The 20,584-nt window shown below is 43.0% G+C and overlaps 1 protein-coding gene across 3 annotated transcripts in view; it reads right to left on the reverse strand.

Moving 5' to 3' along the window:
• DENND2B (DENN domain containing 2B) overlaps positions 1-20,584 on the reverse strand; it is a gene marked incomplete at its 5' end in the record, with an annotated part of 151,688 nt that overhangs the window by 4,937 nt on the left and 126,167 nt on the right. For all 3 annotated transcript variants that reach the window (XM_084208170.1, XM_084208171.1, XM_084208169.1), the window contains 3 exons: positions 304-481; positions 16,828-16,976; positions 20,318-20,458. In XM_084208170.1, the coding sequence (XP_084064296.1) occupies positions 304-481; positions 16,828-16,976; positions 20,318-20,458 (468 nt within the window). The remainder of the gene's footprint in view (positions 1-303; positions 482-16,827; positions 16,977-20,317; positions 20,459-20,584) is intronic.

Here is a 20,584-nt window from a genome sequence, read left to right on the forward strand (position 1 = left end):
AGCAGATGGCTTCCTCTTGTTCCAGAACAAATCAGCATATTTACACCCTCCTTACTGGTGACCAGGTAAATATTCACCTGTCTCTGACAAGGTGCCAGGTATGGAACAGGGGCAGAATAAAAGAGAAGAATAAAGCTACTGCTGCAGCTTTGCCAAGAGGCAGTTGCCAATGAGAACCAGGAAGAGAAGAAACAAAGAGGAGGATTAAAAATTAAACATGTGAGGATTTATGTCCCAGTGGCAGCCCTCTCCTAGGAGAGGCCAGCTTTACTCCAGGCAAACAATTGTGGTGCCAGCTCCTACCTCCTCTACTGGCAGGTCCTTGAGTTTGGGCAGGGAGCTGGAGAGCAGTCCCACCAGGAAGGGGGTAGGGCAGCACACGATGTCAATCATGGACGAGGGCAGGACAGGAATGAAGGTGTGCTGCCAGGAGAAGGGGTACAGCAGGGCCACTACAGCATGGGAGCAGCTCGACAGAGTGCTGGGGAGAGAGGAACAACCAGGTCAGCAAAGGCTTTTCTTGGTTCACACCACATTCCACCCACTGAGAAACTCAGCCTGTTGAAATACAAGTGCCCAAGGTGCTGCCTCTCTGGCACTTGTGACTTCAGACAGGCCTTGGTCCCGCTTCCAGTCCCTACCCTCTCTGTGCTGTGCAGTGTGGCAGTTCACAGCAGACCTTAAACCAAAGGTACAAAACTAGAACCTGTCTGTTTCAAACTAGAATCCATTTGTTTTATAGCAGACTGTTTGATTTAGAAGTCAAGATTCAATTTTCCCAAAAGCACTCAAATGCAGCCACTTTGAACAATTCTTAAAACCCAAAAACCACTTCAGATCTTGGCTGTTACAATTATATCAGTAGCAAAAAAGCATAATAGCAATGTTCTTAACTACAGGAACAAAGGAAAATGAAAAGTAAAATAAAATTGGGGGGGAAATCATCAAGAAAAACTCTACCAAATCAGATATAAAAAGCCCCCAACAATCAATACCTGTTCCAAAGGAAAGCTGGTAAAAGCAACACGTTTTTCAAAGATTGCATATTTTTTTGACAATAGCACCTTTTTATTATAATAAATTTTAAAGGACTTATTAACCAACTTCAGTGATAGAGGTATGGATCCCGCTCAGCAGAGTACTCTAAAATACAGGTTGATAGCTCTTAAACTTTAGGCTTGATATTATAATGGAAAACGTCATGCATATGTTGCCCTTCCATCTACTGAATTTGATTCCCTTTTGCAGTCGCATGGTTTCCACATGTTAAAAATTAAGGAACATCATTACCTAGTGAATTTTAACATCAGGGGAATAAAGACAGGCTCTCCATATCACAGCTACATCATCTGCCTCTTGCAGGCTGAGATGACAAAAATTTGGATCCAACATGACTGAACTCATTTTCTTGCATAGCAAACTTCTGCTGTGCTTAATGTAGCCACAAAGAACTATAAATAATAACTGCAGAGCTGTTACTGCTTTAAAATGCTGGGGCGAGATGCTCATTTCTTCTACTGCAAGACTTGGCAGAGACTTTAGGTGGCATCAGACCTCCACCAGAATAACCTTCATCAGTATTTTTACTTCAGTTGTGAATTGCTCCAAGGCCAGAGGAACGGTTTCACTTGTTTGTTCCCATCAGTGATTTACCTTCAAAGTTTGCTGCATGAGAAAAATGAGAATAGGGGACAAAGAGAGAAAAAGTTGGGGAAGAGCAAATCCTTGTGTTTTACTACAAAGAGTCTGCTGGCTTGGCTTTAATTGACACTTCCTTTAAAATCTGACAATCCCAGCATGGGTTTATAACAAATGTTGCCTGACACAAGATTCTTGTAAAATTGTGCATTTCTCTAATTTATATTTTTATATATAACAAGCAATGGTGCTGCTATTGCATTGTATTTTGGTCTCAAGCATCTACCACAGCAAGCACACTGGTGTGTTTTGGAAGAACTGTGGAACATGGTACAGACTCCCAGCACTTCCTCAAGATCACTTCAATGACTCCCTGGCATTTTCACCTACAACAAATTCAGTCATCTTAGCTGAGCAACTAAAAAAAGAGCCATGTTAAGCTAAAAGCAGGAAGACAAACATTCTTCTGCTCTTCAGTGAGTATTTCTTTCTTTCTGTAAAATGCCCTTTTGTAACATGTTGTGTTACACGCAGTGCTGTGACGTAAATCAGCCCCTGCAGCCTCTTGTGCGTGCTATTCCCACGCTGGGGAGGCTTCAGCCTCCAGCCCAGGACACTGGAATCTCTCCCCGAGCTTTCCCGGGAGCCGGCTGGAGCAGGGCAGGGCAGAGCCCAGGGAGCAGCCGTGCTGGGGGTGTCCTGTGGCAGCACCCAGCTCTCTCTGGTGTCCTGGGGGTGTCCTCTGCCAGCACCCCACGACAGTCACACCACCGCCCTGGCAGCGCCTCGGCCTCTGCGCTTCAGCACTCTGCACACAGCTCTTCAAACTCAGCCTCAGAAAATCTTTCCTTGGGAACATCTCATCCCCATGAAACATCCCCTCCAAGCTTCCAGCCCCCAGAACCTCCTGCTGCTATCCCTCCTGGACACCCCTCTGCAGGACTCCTACAGCTGTCACCAAACTCCTGCTTGTACAAAGTGCCTGTGTCTCTGCCCTAGCTGGAAAGATTCATATTTAGAATGGATACACAACTTTCACTTCAGTGACATATCAGATATAAAATATCTGATATTTTGTAGGGTAAATAAGATTCAGAGGTTATAGGTATAAAAGAACCCCAGCCTAAATCTCCAAAATACAGTTCAGAACCTTTTAAAGGGATATTATGATGAGAAGCATGTTTAGTAAAGTTAAAAAAGAAAGGCCTACCCTGGGAAACCAAGTGTGTTCCAGTTTTTCCTTTCAAAATGTGCAACCCACACATTATCCAACTGTTCTTGTTTATGAGAATTAAGCAGTAAGGTCAGATGGTTTATTTTCTTTAAGGTGTGTGAAGCACACAAAGTAAAGCAACAGAATAGTCAAAGTTAGATTTTCAAAATATTTTCCCTTTTAATACTCTAGGGCAGCTCCAGAGAGCTGGTTTGGAGAGTGGGCTTTTCCATTTGGTCTGTGCATTTTTACAGGAATGCTGCATTGTGTTCTAGCTGTAGTTGTACTGGAAAACACTTCTTTTTTTCCATGGGTTTTTTTCATCTTGTAAAAGAATTACTTGGAATTTGCCAAGGTTTTGGTTCTCTCTATGCCTTTTTATTCACTAGATGAAAAAAACCATCAGTGTTTGATCTTCTCCCCATGAAGGTAGTAATACAGAATTATTCAAGTTTATTGAGACATTTCTTAAAGGCAAATTTCTCTTTAAGAGAATCTTTATCATGTTACAGGCAAAATATGACATTGCTTCTTTCCCACTCAGAGTTGATTTATGTTCCTTTGGGCTATTTTGTTTCCCAAATCATTTTCTCATGATAGCACACAGAATCATTTCCTTGTTGTGTTGCTGGCTGGGGAGATGCAAACTCAGACTAAGAGCTGAGGCACCAGAATTTCAGATATAACTGTGACTCAGCTGAATTTTGGAGACTTCTTATGAACACCGTTTAAGTCTACATCAAAAAGCAAATCACTGTGACTTAACAAGAACCATTTCTGTCCTTTAGATAGGAAGAATGTCTGGTAGCAATTTCTGAGTTGGCCAACCAACAAATAACCCTAAGCTTAGGCTGTATTCATATCTTATCACAGCACAATTAGCACGCTCTGAGAAGGACAAGCTGTTACAGGGGAAGGACACTGCCGTGGCTGGGATGTCAGTGCTGGCTGTGCTTGTTTGAAGACTGTGGCTTGTTGCACACTGCAAGTCACCAGTTTTCTCAAACTGCTAAAGTCGTATTCAGTGACACCTTCTACTCCCAATGGAAATATTCCACAAATACCCTTGATAACTCTCTTTTCTTTCTCAGTCATATTCCTTCCTGCTTCTCCCTCCACACCTAGAACTTCTCACAGGCCCAAGGGGAGCTTCACACACTGAGCATCTCCCAAATCCAGGATTAAGCCTCTAGCACAGACAACCACTTGCTGATTTGGCTCCCTGATCCCACCTCACTATTGACATGCACCTCCACAGTCAGTTTGGCATTTGCATTGAAGGAGAAAGCAAGAATATCCCTTTCCTTCCTCCACCTCTCCTGAGGGACAGACAAGCTTCCTCAGCCAGGAGAGGAGGGAGGCACCCCTCACATGCAGGGCCAAGCTACCCAGCAGCTCTGTCACCCCAGGCTGGTGCCAGCTCTGTGCTGTGCCAGTGCTCTGGACCATGCCCTGGACTGGAACCAACTCACCAAATCTGGGCTTCCTGCTTCCTCACAGTGAGAAACACAGCCAAAACCGTAAATTCACAAAAGTATTTCCACTGTTTACTTTTCCACAACATTTTATGTTCCTCATTTCTCCCTGCTGATTAAATGATGTTGCTCTGCCCACATTTGCTGAAGTCTTTCATCTGCCCTGTTGACACATTCATGCTGCAGCCCACAAGCACTTTGAGACTGGGTTACCTCCCTGACACACATCCCTTGTCTGCTCAGGAGAGCTTCCTCCCACTGGAGGCTGGAGTCTGGAGGCTCTGTCCTTCCCAGGTGTAATCCCTTGACTCACATGGGTATTACACACCAGTATGTCTCCTCATCACAGGCCATGGCCCTGCTTTTCTGGAACAGCTACGACCCTTGGGCCACTGGTGAACTGTGTAGCAAAAACAGATCCCTGATACTTCCCTTCTAGATCCTTCCATGCTTCTCCTGATCCTGGATTAACTCCAATCTCTAACAGAGACAGAGGTCTGTGACAACTCTGCAAGGTAAAATAGTCTGAGAGGTTTGCAGAGGACTCTAAAGGACTCTGGGGATAAGCCACAGGCCAAGGGCTCAGCCCATCTCCCCTCCAGCACATACAGGCTGCAGAGGTGGAAAGGACAAAAGAGAAAACTTGAAAAGCATCAAGTAAAGGGCAAGTGGAAATAAAAACCTGATAGACTTTGGGTGCAGATGGAGTGCAGGCAGCACTGCTGTTGTGCTGGCAATAATTCAGAGCAGTACTGTGCTGTGCCAGATACAGTGCACTCTAAGGCTCTGACAAAATAAAGGTTTCCCTGGGTGCATAAGAATAAATAAGAGCAGCATTATTAATCAGGTTGATAAGACTAAGTAATAGCATCAGGGACAAGACATAAATGAAAACTTCTCAGTGTCAGAAGTGGCAGTCTCCAAACTCCAGCTGTCTGCAGTGAGCTCCCACAGTATTCCTGCAGGTCAGCTTTTGAAGTGAGCCCTTGAGGATCCCTGGCCCTGGAAAAGCTGCCTGACAATGGGGACATGTTACTGCTTTCTCCCTGCTCCAGAGTGTGGGTGCTCAGCTCCAGGACTCCCCCTGATCCCCAGGTGCTCTGCTCCTGAGGCCCCCTGAGCCCCCAATCAATGGTTTGTCCTTCATTCCGGGGTTCTGTTCTGTGAGAATACATTTTTTGTTAACCCACATACCACCAACTACTCAGCAGAAAGGGCAGAGAGGAATAAAATAAGAATCCAAGAGTTCATTTGCTGTAATGGTGCAGGACATCTCCAGTTTTCCAGCCAGCATAAAACTATCAGACATGACAAAGACAAATTCATCCTATACAAAATCATTGCTGTTTCTCTGTTACCACTGCTAGGATGTCTAATAGGGAAAAAAATACCTTCAATTCCTGTCTTGACTCAAAGAATCAAGAAATTGCATGTTTTTGCAGCTTTTTGAATAAGAACTAACTCTTAAGGCCTGCAATTCCTGGTGTCTCTGGGATACCTCCCTATTTGTAGGATCGCTTGCATTTGTAAGGCACTATTTTCACATGATATGGATTCAAAATTTGACTTGTTTTCAGTGATGTTTTTGAGTTTGTGTGTCTGTCTCTGGATAACCATTTTGGTTTCCAATTAAAAGCAAAGATATATAGAATCATAGTAATTCAGGTAGGAAGAAACCTCAGGAGATAACTGATCCAATTCCCCCATGCTTGACATCAGATCAGTTTGTTTCCAAAGCCAAATGAAATTATACATTATTTTTTTTTGTATTAAACATCTTTGCTGCACTTTTCTCTGAAGGAGATAGTGCCCTGTGTGCCAAGGATTCCTACCTAGTGATGTCTAAAGTCACTCTAATTTGGCTATGTTAGAAGCAGTCTTAAAAATATTTTTTGTGCATATTAAAAAGAGCCTTATTTAGCCGCTAATTTCTTCAGAATAAATTGTTAGCACTAAGCAAGACATCCTTCTGCAGCCTTGGGCTACACTGAGAAATGAAGGCTCCTCTGGGAGAAAGAGATCTTCCTCCTGCAAGGAACCTGAGGGGAGGGAAGAGCAGAAAAGGAAAGGAAGGCATGGAAGAGGCTGAACGAAATGCAAGGAGGTAAAATTAAGATCTGGGAGGTAGAACTGGGAGGGGAGGGAGACAAAATGAGCCTGATGAGCAGGTGAAAAGGAAACTGAGGGCAAAGGGGCTGGGATGTAAAATTAAGGGACAAGACAGTGACTGGCTGGGCAGAACAATGCAAGGACCAGGGAAAACCATTTAATATGAACATGACTAAAGCTATCACACACATGCAGCCAAATGATGAGGTCCCAAGGTGAAAGTGGTTCCTCCCTGTTGCTATAGACAGATGGAGGGAGGTGGAGCTCTCTGATGCCAATTGCCCCTCCTCTGTCAGTACCAGAGACGCTGAGAGGGGCTGCAGCTGCAGGAGGGAAGGTCACACCCCAGGGCAGCTGAAGCTCAAAGCCCACTGGTGGCACAGATGGAAATCAAATACAACCAGTGCTCTGCACCTCAGCCACTGCTGCTAAGCAGAGAGACACAAACCAACAGTTTTATCAGCAATAATTCTCAAACTGAAAAGTTTCTTCCACAACAAATACATTTACCTGTACCTGAGAGGAAAAAGATTATGACCAATACAAATATCAGAATTTGGGCTTAACATATTTTTGTTTGACCTAAATTAATTCTAATCCAGTAAATTGTCTGGGCACTAATAAAAGAATTATTTCCAATTATTACAGAGCAGCAGGAGTTACAATCAGGTCATGCCTCACCTCACCAATTAAAGCATGAGGGGACAGGCAAATTACTGTTTTAGGCTTTGATTCAACACAGTATTTCAGCAGAAGTTTCAGCTTTAATTTACTTTCACTGTGCTGAAATACTTTGCTGAAATAAAGCCTCAAAGACCTTTATTTTCCCACTTCTGTTTTAATCAGACCAGCCCTCAAGACATAATAACACCTTCTGAACCACAAGTTCCCTCACTGCTGTGGGAGAGGCTGCTGCAAAGGCTGCCTCTCATAAGCAAGACATGTTGAAGCTTTGGAAATTTGAATAATTTTTTACTTTTCTAGAAGCCCTTCAGGGGCTGGGCAAACTACAGAGGTTCCTCCAAGCCTTTCTAAGGTGGTTTGGAACTAGAGACTGTAATTTTTGAAGCTAATAAATATTGTAGTTTCATGTTAACATATTATTAATACATTTTTTAATTTTAAGAATATAATTTATTTTTAAAGTCAAATAATTAGATTTTAACATCCTGGATTGAGAATTCCCTATGGCAGAATCCTTTTGTAAAGGGTCCAACTCTGTGCAGGGGTACATAGGGAGGAGGACTCTCCTGCTGCTGCCAAGCACTTCTCCTCACCTGACCTTCAAGTGAATCTGTGAAAATCTGGGTGTCTGCAAGAAGTTTAGGATAGAATGGTTGCATGTGTGACCTAAAAGAGAGTTCTGAAGTTGCTGTATTTCCTGTTAATAAATCTCATTTCTCTACACTAATCAATAAGATGTTTAAAATCAAAATAGTGGGTTCATATTACATGGAAAATTGCATGAGTTTGGGCTATAAAAGCCAGAGTAAAAATTTGCACTGTGATTTATTTTATACAGCAAATACTTAATAAGAGGTGAACTAAGAGCCATTACCTGAGGTCTTTAGTAGTTGGCCTAAAGTATGCAGCTGATATTGTATCTCTGATCAGTACCCAGTATCCTTCTTTTCAGGAAACACAGACAAACCTGTGCCTATTTTAGGTTGCTTTTTCTCTTGATGGCACAGGAGACCTGCCAAAGGAAGGCTCTGCTCCTAGTGTTTGAATAAAATTAGGAATTCTCCAGTGTAAATGTGATGATGAATGGGAACACATACAATCCATATGAGGATCATGGTGAGGCAGGTCCATTTGGCCCATCTCAAATTCAGCAGCCAGTTCTGAACATTTCACAACTTAATCATCATACACATTGCAAGAATTATTGCTACAGCCAGCCTCTGGCACAGGGCAAGGAGCTCCCTAAAGCACAGAGAGCAGATGTCCTCTGTCTGTCACGGGCTGGACCATCTCTCACCCAGACCTAACAGATATTCACATGTACTTCCAGCACTGAGGTAACAGCCCAGTCCAGGAGCAGGTGAAAATCCCTGACTCTGCACAGGAGCTGGACAAAGCAAGAATCTTGCTCAACAAGGGAACACTTGCTAGGGTGGGTGATTGCTTTGCCAAACCACCCTGTGCCCTCAGCCTCCAGGTCCACCCACACTCCCCCCACCTGGCAAGCAGCAGCCTGATGCAGGAGTGAGAACCAAACATTGCTTATGCAAGAGTGAAGGGCAGAGTCCAACCACAGTGGCTTCCCTAATTTGAATGCTGACATATTTGCTGCAAGTGACCTCTGTGATATCTCATGGAATGCAAACAAGTGATAACACTGGCAGGGAGAGGGGGGCACTGAGACTGAGGAGGAAATGCATATTTTCCACATCACATCAGGCCAATTATCAGTTATTGTCCTTTCCAAAATCCTTTAACTATGCTTACAGCTCCAAGAGTGAAGCTGTTTAACCTTCGCACCACTTAAATGGCAGCTTTGGCTCATGCAAAGGAGCTAAACCCAAACCCAAGCCTTCTCTTACAAGTAACAAGTCACACTTCATGTTTTATGTGGTGCTTCCTACAGGGCAGCAGGAGAACAGCCAAGCTTGTAAACCTCTCAGAAAGGAATCCCAGTATGTCCTCACCTGTCTGGCAAAAGCAGTGCTGCAGTTCCTTATCAGTGGGGTACCATTTAATTTTGGGACAGGTCCAGTGACTACTGAAGGTGAGTTTTGGAGAGCACAGGCAGCAATGCCTTTGTGCTGTTGATGATTTCTAGGAGGAGATTTTTTTTATCACGAACTAAAGCTTACAATCCTGTTTTGTGTCATCATCTGGGTTCCTTTTCTAGTCCCTCCGTCTTGTATTTGACAGAAAACAGAGTGGGCAACATTGATAAACTCTTTTCTGGCCACATCCTGTTCAGCTTCAGTGTGCAACATCCTCTCCTGGTTTGGGCTGTTTTACCCTCCCAGCATGGCTCCATCACTGACACTGAACGTGTTCCCACAGCTTCACAGAGATGGACATCATGGAAGATGATGTGCCCTCAGGGGTTCTTTTTTTTAAAGCCAGTGGATTTTTCAGTCACATAAAGTAACTCAGATTTTCAGTGTTTGATAATTAATCAACTCAGAAGTACACATAAAAGGAGGTGTAAATGCAGATTCATTCTGACTATACAAGAGGCTTTCTTTTTGGTTTTCATCCAAATTTTGCAAAAGTCTCCAACTATTACATAATTTGTCAGATTTTAGTTCAGTAAGAGCTGCATTTTCAGAACCAGCCCCCCCCTTTTAGGAACACCCGAGTGACAGTGTGGGGTCCCACAGATAACCTGCAGAGCACAATCCTGGATCATGCAAAGACCAAGGCTGCATCCCATGGAGCTAAGAGCTGCAGAGCAGAGAACACTGTTAGGAGAGCTCTCCCTCTCAGAGAGTAGCTTTGAAGTACTTAATTTAAAAGAAAGCAGAGAACAGTTGATTAAAGGGGAATGTGGTATTAACAAAGGCATTATTTTTTTGCTGCTGTAATACTTGTGTGTAAGCAAGGCACATGAAAGCCCCTGGAGAAAGAGACTTGCAAAGTGCCCTACAGAATGAGGACTTGCCTTTTCAAGAAAATAGTATTTGGGGAAAAAAGTCATTGCTTTGACACATCAGCTACCTGCCCAAGCTTTGTCAGGTGGTTGCAAGAAAAAAACCCCAAACTTCCAAACTTCCCAAATTTCCAAATGTGAAGTTATCCTTTGTATCCACAGAGTTATCCAGTCCCTTTCCTGCAGGACAATTTGTTAGCATGAATCCACAACAAAAGTGTCTTGGAGCAGGTGCTCCACAGGAGAGTTAACTCCTTGTTCTTTCCACACTGGGACCTCTGCTCCCACCAGTCCTTGCTCACACTGGGGGTTTCAGATTCCCAAGCCATCACTCCGCTGTTAACAGCAGCACAGCTGTAAAGCAGGATGAAGTTTTTTCTAGGCAGTAGCCAACAAGGATAGGAACAATCTCCCCCTAATCCATCTCATTTAAAAGCTGAAAAGAGGGAATCTATATCCTCTTGCAAAGAGCAAAAAGTCAGGTTGGGAAGATGTTGCAATTTACTGCCATATTGTGCCAATAAGCAATCCAGAAGGGAATTACCAAGCAGCAGGGTCATCTTTGTATCCCATTTCCTTTCATGGGGAAGGGAGAGAGATTTTTTTTGCACAAATTGGAAGTGGAAAAATTATGTTTTCCCACTGTAGAGCATTGGCCAAAGCCTGGAGTCACATAAATAAATACCACTGGAAAGCAGGGGAGGAGGGAAGGAAGAAAAGGAAACATACAAGCTGTACCCTTCTTGGGACATGGCACATTAAAAATGCCATTGGCGTTTACTACACATTAAAAATGTCACTATTAGGTTGTTTTCTCTGGGACTGTGGAATATTAAACAAGCCAGAGACTTCGAATGTTCATTTTGTTTCTTGGTCTGTCCCTTTTGCCTGACACACATTTTCCTACTGTTCATGTACAGCTGCTTTGTTGGTATCAGCCATCGCAAAATCTAAGTGCTGGAAAAAGTAATCCAAGTGGTAAAAAATGTAAATTAGCTCTTGAGAAGAAGGAGAAAAGTGAAGAATTTCTCTCAAGAATATTAGGAGACAGCTCTGCTAGCCCCCTGAAAAGGGGCTGGTCTGGCTCTCACTGGAGGAAACAGAAACTCTCTGGTTACATACATGAGAAATTGATGGTTTTGCTGTAGAATAAATTCTGTCTACATTGGATAATTATACAAGGGCTCCTTCCTTCCACTGCAGAAATTAGTGAAAGAAATTCTCTAATCTTCGTATCAGACCAGACAAGAACAATAATCCTGACAGTATTAAGATAGCACTTCAAGTTCTTTGGATAAAAATACACCAGAAGAAATGTCAGCCATCCATACTTCTCCTGGGTTTAGAGAGAAGATCTGTGAGCTATTACACATTCCACAGCTGCAGTAGTCTGCATATCCAAACATCATCTTTAATGCACAGTTGATAATTAAAAGTCTACCAACACCCTGTAGCCTGTGCTCAGAAATGGTGCAGACCAGTCAGAGACTGACAGCAGTAAATTGTCCCTCATAAGTTGTTTTCTGGCCTGTATTTTTAGTCAAATTTCTCTCACTTTTCTTTTTCTGGAGGTTTTTGTGATGGGGAAAATCAAGGAAGTCTTTATTACTGGCCAAAGCGCACGTCTGTTTACCAAGCTTTTCTCTGTGCTAATGCACGTGTTTTTACCTTTTAAGCTGCAGGTTGGCAGACTTTACAAGTGTTACAAGATGACAGCTACTGGAAAGGAGCTTTCCCAGGCAGTTGGTGAAGCTGTTCAGACCTGTCATGGCCATGATTCGTTTGTAAGAATTAAATCCTACTTTTAGTAATAAAAAAGGAACAATGAGGAAATAGAGAATGAGCTTGCACTTTAGTAATCTGTCCCAGAAATTAGCTATTCTTGCTTTTCCACTTGACCTTGCTACTGGACTGAGGAGCAACGATTTACTACTAAAACATTGCCACTTATAGTTTATTTAAATTTGCATATTTTAACTTGAGCTACAAGATCATGCTATGATATTGGCTGCTAGGTTAAAGGATGTTTTTCAGGTAGGCACCAAGAAATGGGGACCAGGCTACCTCTCAGGTCTTGCTGCCAGTTTCTAGCCTGGCCCCAAAACAACAGATTCAAACCTGAGGAGAGGCATCACCACTCCCTGAACATCCTGGGCACAGCAGAGCCAGCCCTGAGCTGTGTCTGTGCATGAGAATAGGGAAACACTGCTGTGTTCTGAAAGCCTTTGCCCTTGAATACAAGAACACTCTGCTCCTCCTTTGCTCCAGAGTTAACAGAGACATGCCTGTGGGATGACTTCCCCACTATTTACATATTTCTGCTCTGTCCTGTATTAGTCAGTGTTTCTGTCTCCAGCCTGTAACCTTTGGTCAGGTCTGGGATCTGCCTGGACTTTCTACAGTTGTGCTGGAAGAGATTCCTCCTGCAGTTCAAAATACTGTGGGGAGGAGCAGGGGTAGGGTTTTCTCCCTGAGGCCCATGCTCCTGCTTCACTGAGAAGTAACTGAAATATCTCATATAAAACCAACATTCGCAACAATGAGAAGCTTTTTTGTCTTTTACAAGGGGCTCTATAGAAGCATTTCATAGCCCCAAAAGTTTTCAAAGGAAGAATATTGGAGGATTTGGATCTGTAGCAAAAAACCAGAAACCTCATCCAAATACTCCCACTGACTGTGGCTGGCATTGGACTGGACCCATATGTGAAATGTAAGCAAAATATCCTCAGAGTCCTTCCCAATATAGTGGATTACAGCAAGGGTGGTTTTTGTATCTAAAAAATGGGGTTATAACAAAAGGTCATTGCTATGTCCAGAGCCTTCCCTTCCCCTCTCCAAACATTCAGGGGAAAAGGCAAAGAGACTGTTCTCCCACACATGGATACAACACCTCCTCAGCAAACATGTCCACAAATCTGTTTCCCCAGCATAAAACTAAAACAAGCAGAGAAATGTTTTCCTTCCAATGTTTGCTTTCTATTTATTTTCTGTTGCTACCTTTGTGCCTGCAGCAAGGTCAGTGTTCCTGAGCCCCAGGCCCCACTGGTTTTGCATCTGCTGCCTCTCAAACCCCAGAGGATGGCACTAGACCAGCCCCCCTTTGCAGCTGGCAGGCACAGGACTATTCCAGAGCTGGGGTGAACAGGCAGAATGTTGGGAACATAAACAGGGGTTCCCAGTGGGACAGAGATTAGAGCTGGCATGAGGCATATCACATCAGCTGTGCTTTCAGCAGATTTTAAGGAATTGGAGCCTTAAGTTTCCCTTTTAAGAGCTGTGATGTTGTTGTTGTTGTTGTTGTTGTTGTTGTTGTTATTATTATTATTATTATTATTATTATTATTATTATTATTATTATTATTATTATTATCTTTATTATTATCTTTATTATTATCTTTATTATTATTTTCTTTATCATTATTTTTGTTTCCCTGTTGTCTGCTCCACTGTTCACAGAAAGGGAAATTCTGAAAGGTCACTGGCAGATTCACATTCCATTTTGAAGGTGAGCAAATAGCTGCAGGGATTTATTCACCCAATTTCAAGCAGAAAAAATACATAATCAACTTACTGGAGGAAAAATACCCAAACCTAACTGTACAAACCTAACCAAGGCAACCTCACAGTGCTGTCATTCAGAACTTTGCTGTTGTTTCCTCACTACTTGGGAGCATCACTCTGTGTTAACAAACAATCTCTTCCTGCAAAGATCAAGGACTTTAAATTTTGGCACATTCTGGGCACTATAAGAATCATAAATAATAACTAACTGAATGAATCTCACTTCACTAGGCATGACTTTCCCAGACTTGTATAATGTGTGAAATCATTTATTGCTGGAAACAGGCAGCCACAAAAGCCCACCGCATCTTACTGTTTGAAGCCTAAACCTCAACATCATTTATTTCTAAGCTAGTTTTTGGGTACATTCAGAAATCAAACCCTTGTAAAATCATTTTAATTTCCTGCTCTCATTCTTTGAGCACAGAGTGGACCTGTGAGATATTCAGCTTCTCATTTTCTCCCACATTACTGGTAAACTCCAGTTTCAGCCAGGATGCCCATAAACAAAACTCATGTCAGACAAGGCAAAGGCTCCAAGAAGACAGTTACTAGCTCAAAGCCAGAGTGTTTCATTTTAGACTTCATCCCTATTTAAATAATGAAAATCTCAGTAAGTATTGAATTTAAATCCACTGTCACTTTCTCCAGGCTCTTGTCAAAGGACTCATTATTAGTTTCTGGTTTACAGTACCTCCTAGATCTCTGTGCTGAGAGGGACCACACTGCACAAAGCAGAGCTGCTGCACACACAGAGCAAGAAGTGGTCTCCACCCCAGACTGTTTGGGATCCCAGACAGAGCAGACAAAAGATAAGAGGTGCTATGTTTCCAGCATGTGACACTCAGCAGGTCAGAGGGTCAGAAGGACAGCTCAGGATCCACAAGTCTGCATGCAGAACCTTATCTACCACATCAGGTTTTGTCATCTTCTTATCAAATGAAACCAAGTATAGACATACAATAAAGGGCACATTTGGATATAGGAAAGCATATGAACATAAGCCCTTCTTGTAAGAAAGGTTCTGTCCCTTCTTACAGGAGCAAGCACAAAACTTCCCAACCCTCTCAGATCCATCTGAATCCTCTCTTTTCTCCTGTGTTGTGGCCCTTATCCTATGGCCCCCTCTAACACAAAAACAACAGCTCACTGGAGAACAGTTTCTGCAGGAGAGCACAAGGTAGGGATATGTGTTTACCAAAAGGGATCTTTATAACTTCTGGTTCCTGTTGCTCCTGGTGCCCTATTTCTGTGTGCCAAAAGGGTGAGCAGCACACTGCCTGTAAGCAGAACTCTTATTCCATGCTCCAAGGCCTGTGGGACTAGGCAGCTACCAAGAGAAAGGCAATTGCACAGGCAAGCCTGAACTTCCAGCCAGGGCTGCAATGTATAAAAGCCTGGCTTCCTGATAAAGTCCTAGGTTACCACAAGCCCTCGGTATCAGCAACACGACTGTTTTCCATGCCAAGCCACCTTGAGCCTCTCAAAGTGGGTTTAATTGTTGATTTTCCCTGGACAGTGCCCAGGGCACATGGGCTAGGCCAGCTGTCCCAGGGAAAAGTTCCAGGGATTGGCTGCTGGGTGTCTCATCCCTCATGGCTGAGGATCATTCCCACAGCGAGCCATCCCTGCAGGACTGTGCCTGTGGTCCATAGAACACTACAGAGGAGCAACTGGGAACTCCAGAGCAGAGCAGCACTTGGCAACAGCACAGCAGAGCCCTCACTTTTGGTGTACCAATTTTGTGAATTTCCACTCAGATCGCTGTGCCATTGGAAGGAATGCAGATCTGTGTCAATCTGAATTACAGTCAGACTTGTGGGTGCTGAAAGAATGGCAAAACAGAAACAGACAGAATGAGGTGAGTAAACATGCTGTAGGAAAAGTCAGAAGGAACGCACCAACAGTATTTCTAAAGCTACCAGCTCCAAAATTCATGGTGTGATTCATATATCTACTAAAGTATTGCAGAAACCCTGGATTAGTTACCCAATTCTCGTCATGGGTGTATGTGAAATTAAGGCATCCCAAATGGTCATTCAAACCAAGGGTTACTGACAAGAGCAGGGACAAAATAAAATGTTCCTGTTGTTCTAGACACAAAGACGACTGCTAAGGAAGTAACTTTATAACCTGAGAAGGGTTTGCAGCTTTAAGAAATTCTCCCCTAAAGGTTGTAAAGCTTTTACTATGCAAAGTATTTTTGCTATTATATACACTGGCGGCCACTAAGTGCGGCTATTGTTTCTGGCGGTCATTCAGAGGAGGTCGGGACTGATAAAATGTTTAGCAAAGTTTGTTTGGGTAGATCCATCTGTGTTTTTAACCTCCCATACAGCCTCTGGTGTCCTTTTAAAAGATGCTGGATGTTCCTGAGTCTAATAAATGACAGGCTTTACTTTTATTTGTCATTTTTTATTATGTATCATGCCACAGAAAATAATGTCTTCTTTACATTACCCACACTTTTCTGTATGGATTACTGAAGCTTCTAAAAAATAGGATGCTTCTTTGCTGTGGGGCAGGGGTGCAGCTTACACAGAACTCCCATTTCCTTGGGAAAGGCCATATGGAGATGTGGCCTGTTGCTCTCACTCCTTACACCTTGGGATGAGTTTGTGCTTCAGAGGAACAAAGAGGGGAGATTGCAATCAAAGGGCAGGGAAGCAAAAGGTGTGTTCAGAGGTTCTAGCAAGGAGCCCAAGATGGAGCTGCCAAAAGGAAATGTTTCAGGTCACATGAGCACCAGGAAAAATATCCTAAATAGTTGGGAAGCACTGTGATAGTAATTTAATATTCCCACTGGCTGGGGAAACAGCCCCAACATAAAGTCTCAGTATTGCACAGAGCAAATCAGGGGAGCTCTCAGCACCCCACTTCCCTGCCTGCCTGCACTGCATAAGCACAAGGTAAGGCACCTCAGTGACAACTTCTGCTACTCTTTATCAGAGTTCTGTGTCCAAAACCTGACAAAAACATTGCTGGCACTACAGTGCATCAAAATGCTGAGCAAATGTTTGCTAACTGTGAAGAAGGTGAGAAGCTGTATCGCCATTTTACAGGTGGGAAAGCAAGACAGAACACCCACGGATGTAAAAAGACATTTAAATCCTCCAGTGAGAAGATGCTGACATCTGGAAACCACTCAGTACATTTCCTAAAGCCTTTTGCATCCAGAGACAGCACTGTCCCGCCCGTGTGCTTCAGGTGCCTGCAGCACTCACCTGAGCTTGTCTGCCACGAAGATGACGCGGCGCTCGAGCAGGAGCGAGGCGAAGATGCGGATGATCTGCCGCACGCTCAGGCACCTGAAGAGGCACTCGAAGTCCACGTGCTCCAGGCGGGAGTCCATGGGCCTCCGCAGCTCGATGACCTGCACACAGCCAACAACAGCAGGGTCAGCAGCGCCAGGGGCCCAGAGCCGGCCTGGCCCTGCAGGGCAGCCACATTTCCCTTCACAGAGAAAAGCAAGGCACAATTCTTCCCAAGACTATTTCTGAGAGTCACATTCTCTGAACCTCAGAGAAAAAAAAAAACAATTCTTATCTCATTTACTGCTCCTGTGTTGTTCACAAGTGGAATGCATTGTGGAAGATTGTTTACCTGAAGGGAATTGATGTCTGGATTCTGGTGTGAGTGTTTTGATTCACTGACCAATCGAATCCAGGTGTGTGTGTGCCGGGACTGTCGGCTGACAGTCACAAGATTCTGTGCAGTAGAGTGCAGTTGAGTGCTTGGCAGATTCAGTTTAGATGTAGTGTAGTGTAATATAATATAGAATAATAAAGTAAATAAAGTAATTAATTAGCTTCTGATAGGATGGAGTCCTCCTCATCATTCCTCTCCTTCATTGGGGCGAAAACATCTACTATACTGCAGCACTGCCCCGTGCCTGAGGGGACACACACTGACCAGCCCCTCATGTGCAGGCACAGAAAAATGGTGTATTGCACAATTCCTGGCATGCCATTCTTCCCAGAATACAGCTGTGTGCACTGTCTGCTGTCATCTCCAAGGGAAGCATAATTCCCCCTTCCAAACATTCTGTAAGGGATGTAAAGCTTGGCTGTGTCAAGAGCATGAAGCAAGTAACAATCAAATGCTAGAGATGGAAGCTTACAGGGTTGAAACAGCCATAAAGTCAAGGTAAATTGAGTTCTAAGCTTGACTAACAATTCATATGAACATCTAGATAGGAGCCTGGGACTCAGCTAAAAGGCCAGGAAGACTTTGAACCCAATTTACTTCATTTCCACTCTCCTATAATGTGTAATTCACTACATAACATTTAAAACCTTTCTCTTTTCATATAAAGATACATTCACATATATATATATACTTAACTGGGGAGTCAGGACAAGGTCTTAGAAGGTGAGTTGTGATATCCCTTTACAGTCTAATTTTCATACTCCATCCATGACCTCTGGCCCTCTCCTTCCTTTTCTCAAATGCCTTTTTTTCCTTGATTCCTTTATTATATCTTCCTTTTACTCTGCAATTGACATATTCAGATGTGGAACTTGAAGACAGAGGACAGAAAAAAGAAGAGGGAAAAATAACGTGAAGAAGAGAGTAACAGAAAGAGAAAAATATGACGCACAAGACAGCAAATGATTGACTATTGAGGAATTTGAGGAAAGAGAAGGGAAAGGGAAGAAGTTGGCCAACTTGAAGCCATGTTGAAATCTCTGAATATATATTAATAGGAACATGCATGCATCTTCTTTCCATATGTCCAAAAATCACCATTACTTTATTGCTTTAGACTAGTTTTATGTTTTCATGCACATGACAGCACATTCCACAAGCAGACTGGATCAGGTTTTAACTGGAGTAGCCCTTACAGAATTCCTCACAAACACTGCTTTAAGGATATGCTCAAGATCACAGGATACTGTAAACAAAATAAGTTTCTATCAGTTTAGTTGTGATATTGTTTGTGATCAGTAACACACAATTGTAAATAGAAAGCCACTCTTAGAACAGTATGTATGAAATCAAATAGATTTGATTTTTTTAAGCCTGAAATACAGGAACAGTATGATATACAGACACCCACCATTCAGCTCCTGCCCCAAACAACAGCAGTGAAACAAATTGTGGAATGACTGTACCAGGAATGGCTCCTTGGAAATGCTGCCTAACTCTCTCTCACAATCAGCAAAGGTGCCCACTTCCATTCCTTAGCACTGGGATTGCAAGCTCAAATCAAGTATATGTGCCAAATCAGGAAGGGCTGATTCTACTGCAAACCTGCCAACATGAAAATCTTGCTGCAGGGTAGGATGCAATGCAAGTTATGGCAGCTTTCACAAATACCAGGGATGTTTTCTGCTGCCTGGCAAAGTCTGCTGCCTCAGTCTGCTCATCACAAAGAAATACACTGTCTGCTTCCCAATTAATCACCATCTTTGTTTAGGCAAGAGGAGCCACAATGAAAGGATAAGGATTCTGTTCCTAATTAAGCCAGTGCATTCCATTTAAATAACGAGTTTGTACTAGCACAACAGAGAGCGAAGCTCAGCCAGAAGAGAGTTGTTTGTTTGTTGGAATTATCTCAATATTTTTCTCTGGGAGAGTTCAGAAGCTTGAGCAGAGGATAGAGAAGCTGCAGATCATGGCTCCCAGTTACATTCACACAGAAAAAGCATTGTCAGCTCTTTTCCCCATTATGCCAATCACCCTTTCAGATGTTGCCTCTCCAGAAGAAAATGCATGTGACTTTAAAATGCCTTGCAAGTCACTTATACAAGGAGTCCTTTACATTTCATACCATACATTACAGGTTCACTCCATTGAAGTCAGTGGTGCTACATTTAGAGAAAATACGATTTAATGCAAAAATAACAAAGACACTGTAAAAAACCCTAAAGAGGGTGAAATAACCCTAAAGAGGAGTTTCTTCTCTCTTCTTTTACTAACTGGGACAAATTCTATTCCTGTCTTCAGTAATGAATTCCCTGTATATGCCTGACCATCTGAGTGGAGCTACTCTATTCTTAAATAGGGGCATGGAGAGAACAGAATTTGCCATGGTAAATGGCTGGCCAGCCCCAAGTTGAAAAAGCCTTTTAATCAATACTGCCATTCTCCAATAAGGCACATGTTGTCCAATGCTAGGCTTCTAGCTCCTTGAGTCAGGAATAAAAAGAAGTGGCATCTATTATATGTGTGCACACACACACAAAAGAGTTTTGCATGACATACTTTCCTTTGAGAGCCAGTTTAAAGGTATTTATTACCAAAGAGAGCCATTTAAATGCTGCTGGTCACTCCTACCATGGCCAGGACCAGCAGTAACAAGGTTTGAAATAACAAGCAGCTGCTGAAGTGCTCAGGTACAGACAGCATGGCAAACTCACACTGGCCTGTTATCACTGTGATAAAGCCCAGCAATGCTGCAGTCTCTGAGCTGCACTAGGCCAAGCACACTGGGACATTTGTGCTGGCTGCTTTTCTTACAACTCAACTCAATAAACATAAATTAATAAATACATAACCATAAATTGGCTTATAATCATCAATGGGAACTAGCATTAGTATGTCCACAGTGGTGCAGCTCACGATCTGCTTATTTTGAGGGTTTGCCACCCCACAGCCCTGCAGGATCTGTTTGTCTCCTCCTGCTTTTCTTTTGCTTTTACCACTCCAGTTTTGATACTGGAGTGGTAAAGGATAAGGCTTTGACTTTTAATGTTTGCAATTGCTTTTTACCTCATTTCCAGCTCCAGGCAGGAAGGTTTTGACTTTGATTGTCTTTCCAGGTGCAGGAAAAGGAGATTCCATCAGACTTCTCATAAATGGATAAACCAGGGCAGCAGATATTCCCCTTCTCCTTTCAACCTCATCCAGGATCTGGTCCATTAGTAAGACAGAAGTGAGAGAGAGACAGAACATGTCAGCATCACATAGACTTTTGAAGCATCCTTTGACCCATGTGTGCTTAAACACATGGCAGATCTAAGTTTATGTCTCCTCTTC

The sequence above is a fragment of the Fringilla coelebs genome (assembly GCF_963513975.1).
Source record: "Fringilla coelebs genome assembly, chromosome: 6".
Lineage (NCBI taxonomy): Eukaryota > Metazoa > Chordata > Aves > Passeriformes > Fringillidae > Fringilla > Fringilla coelebs.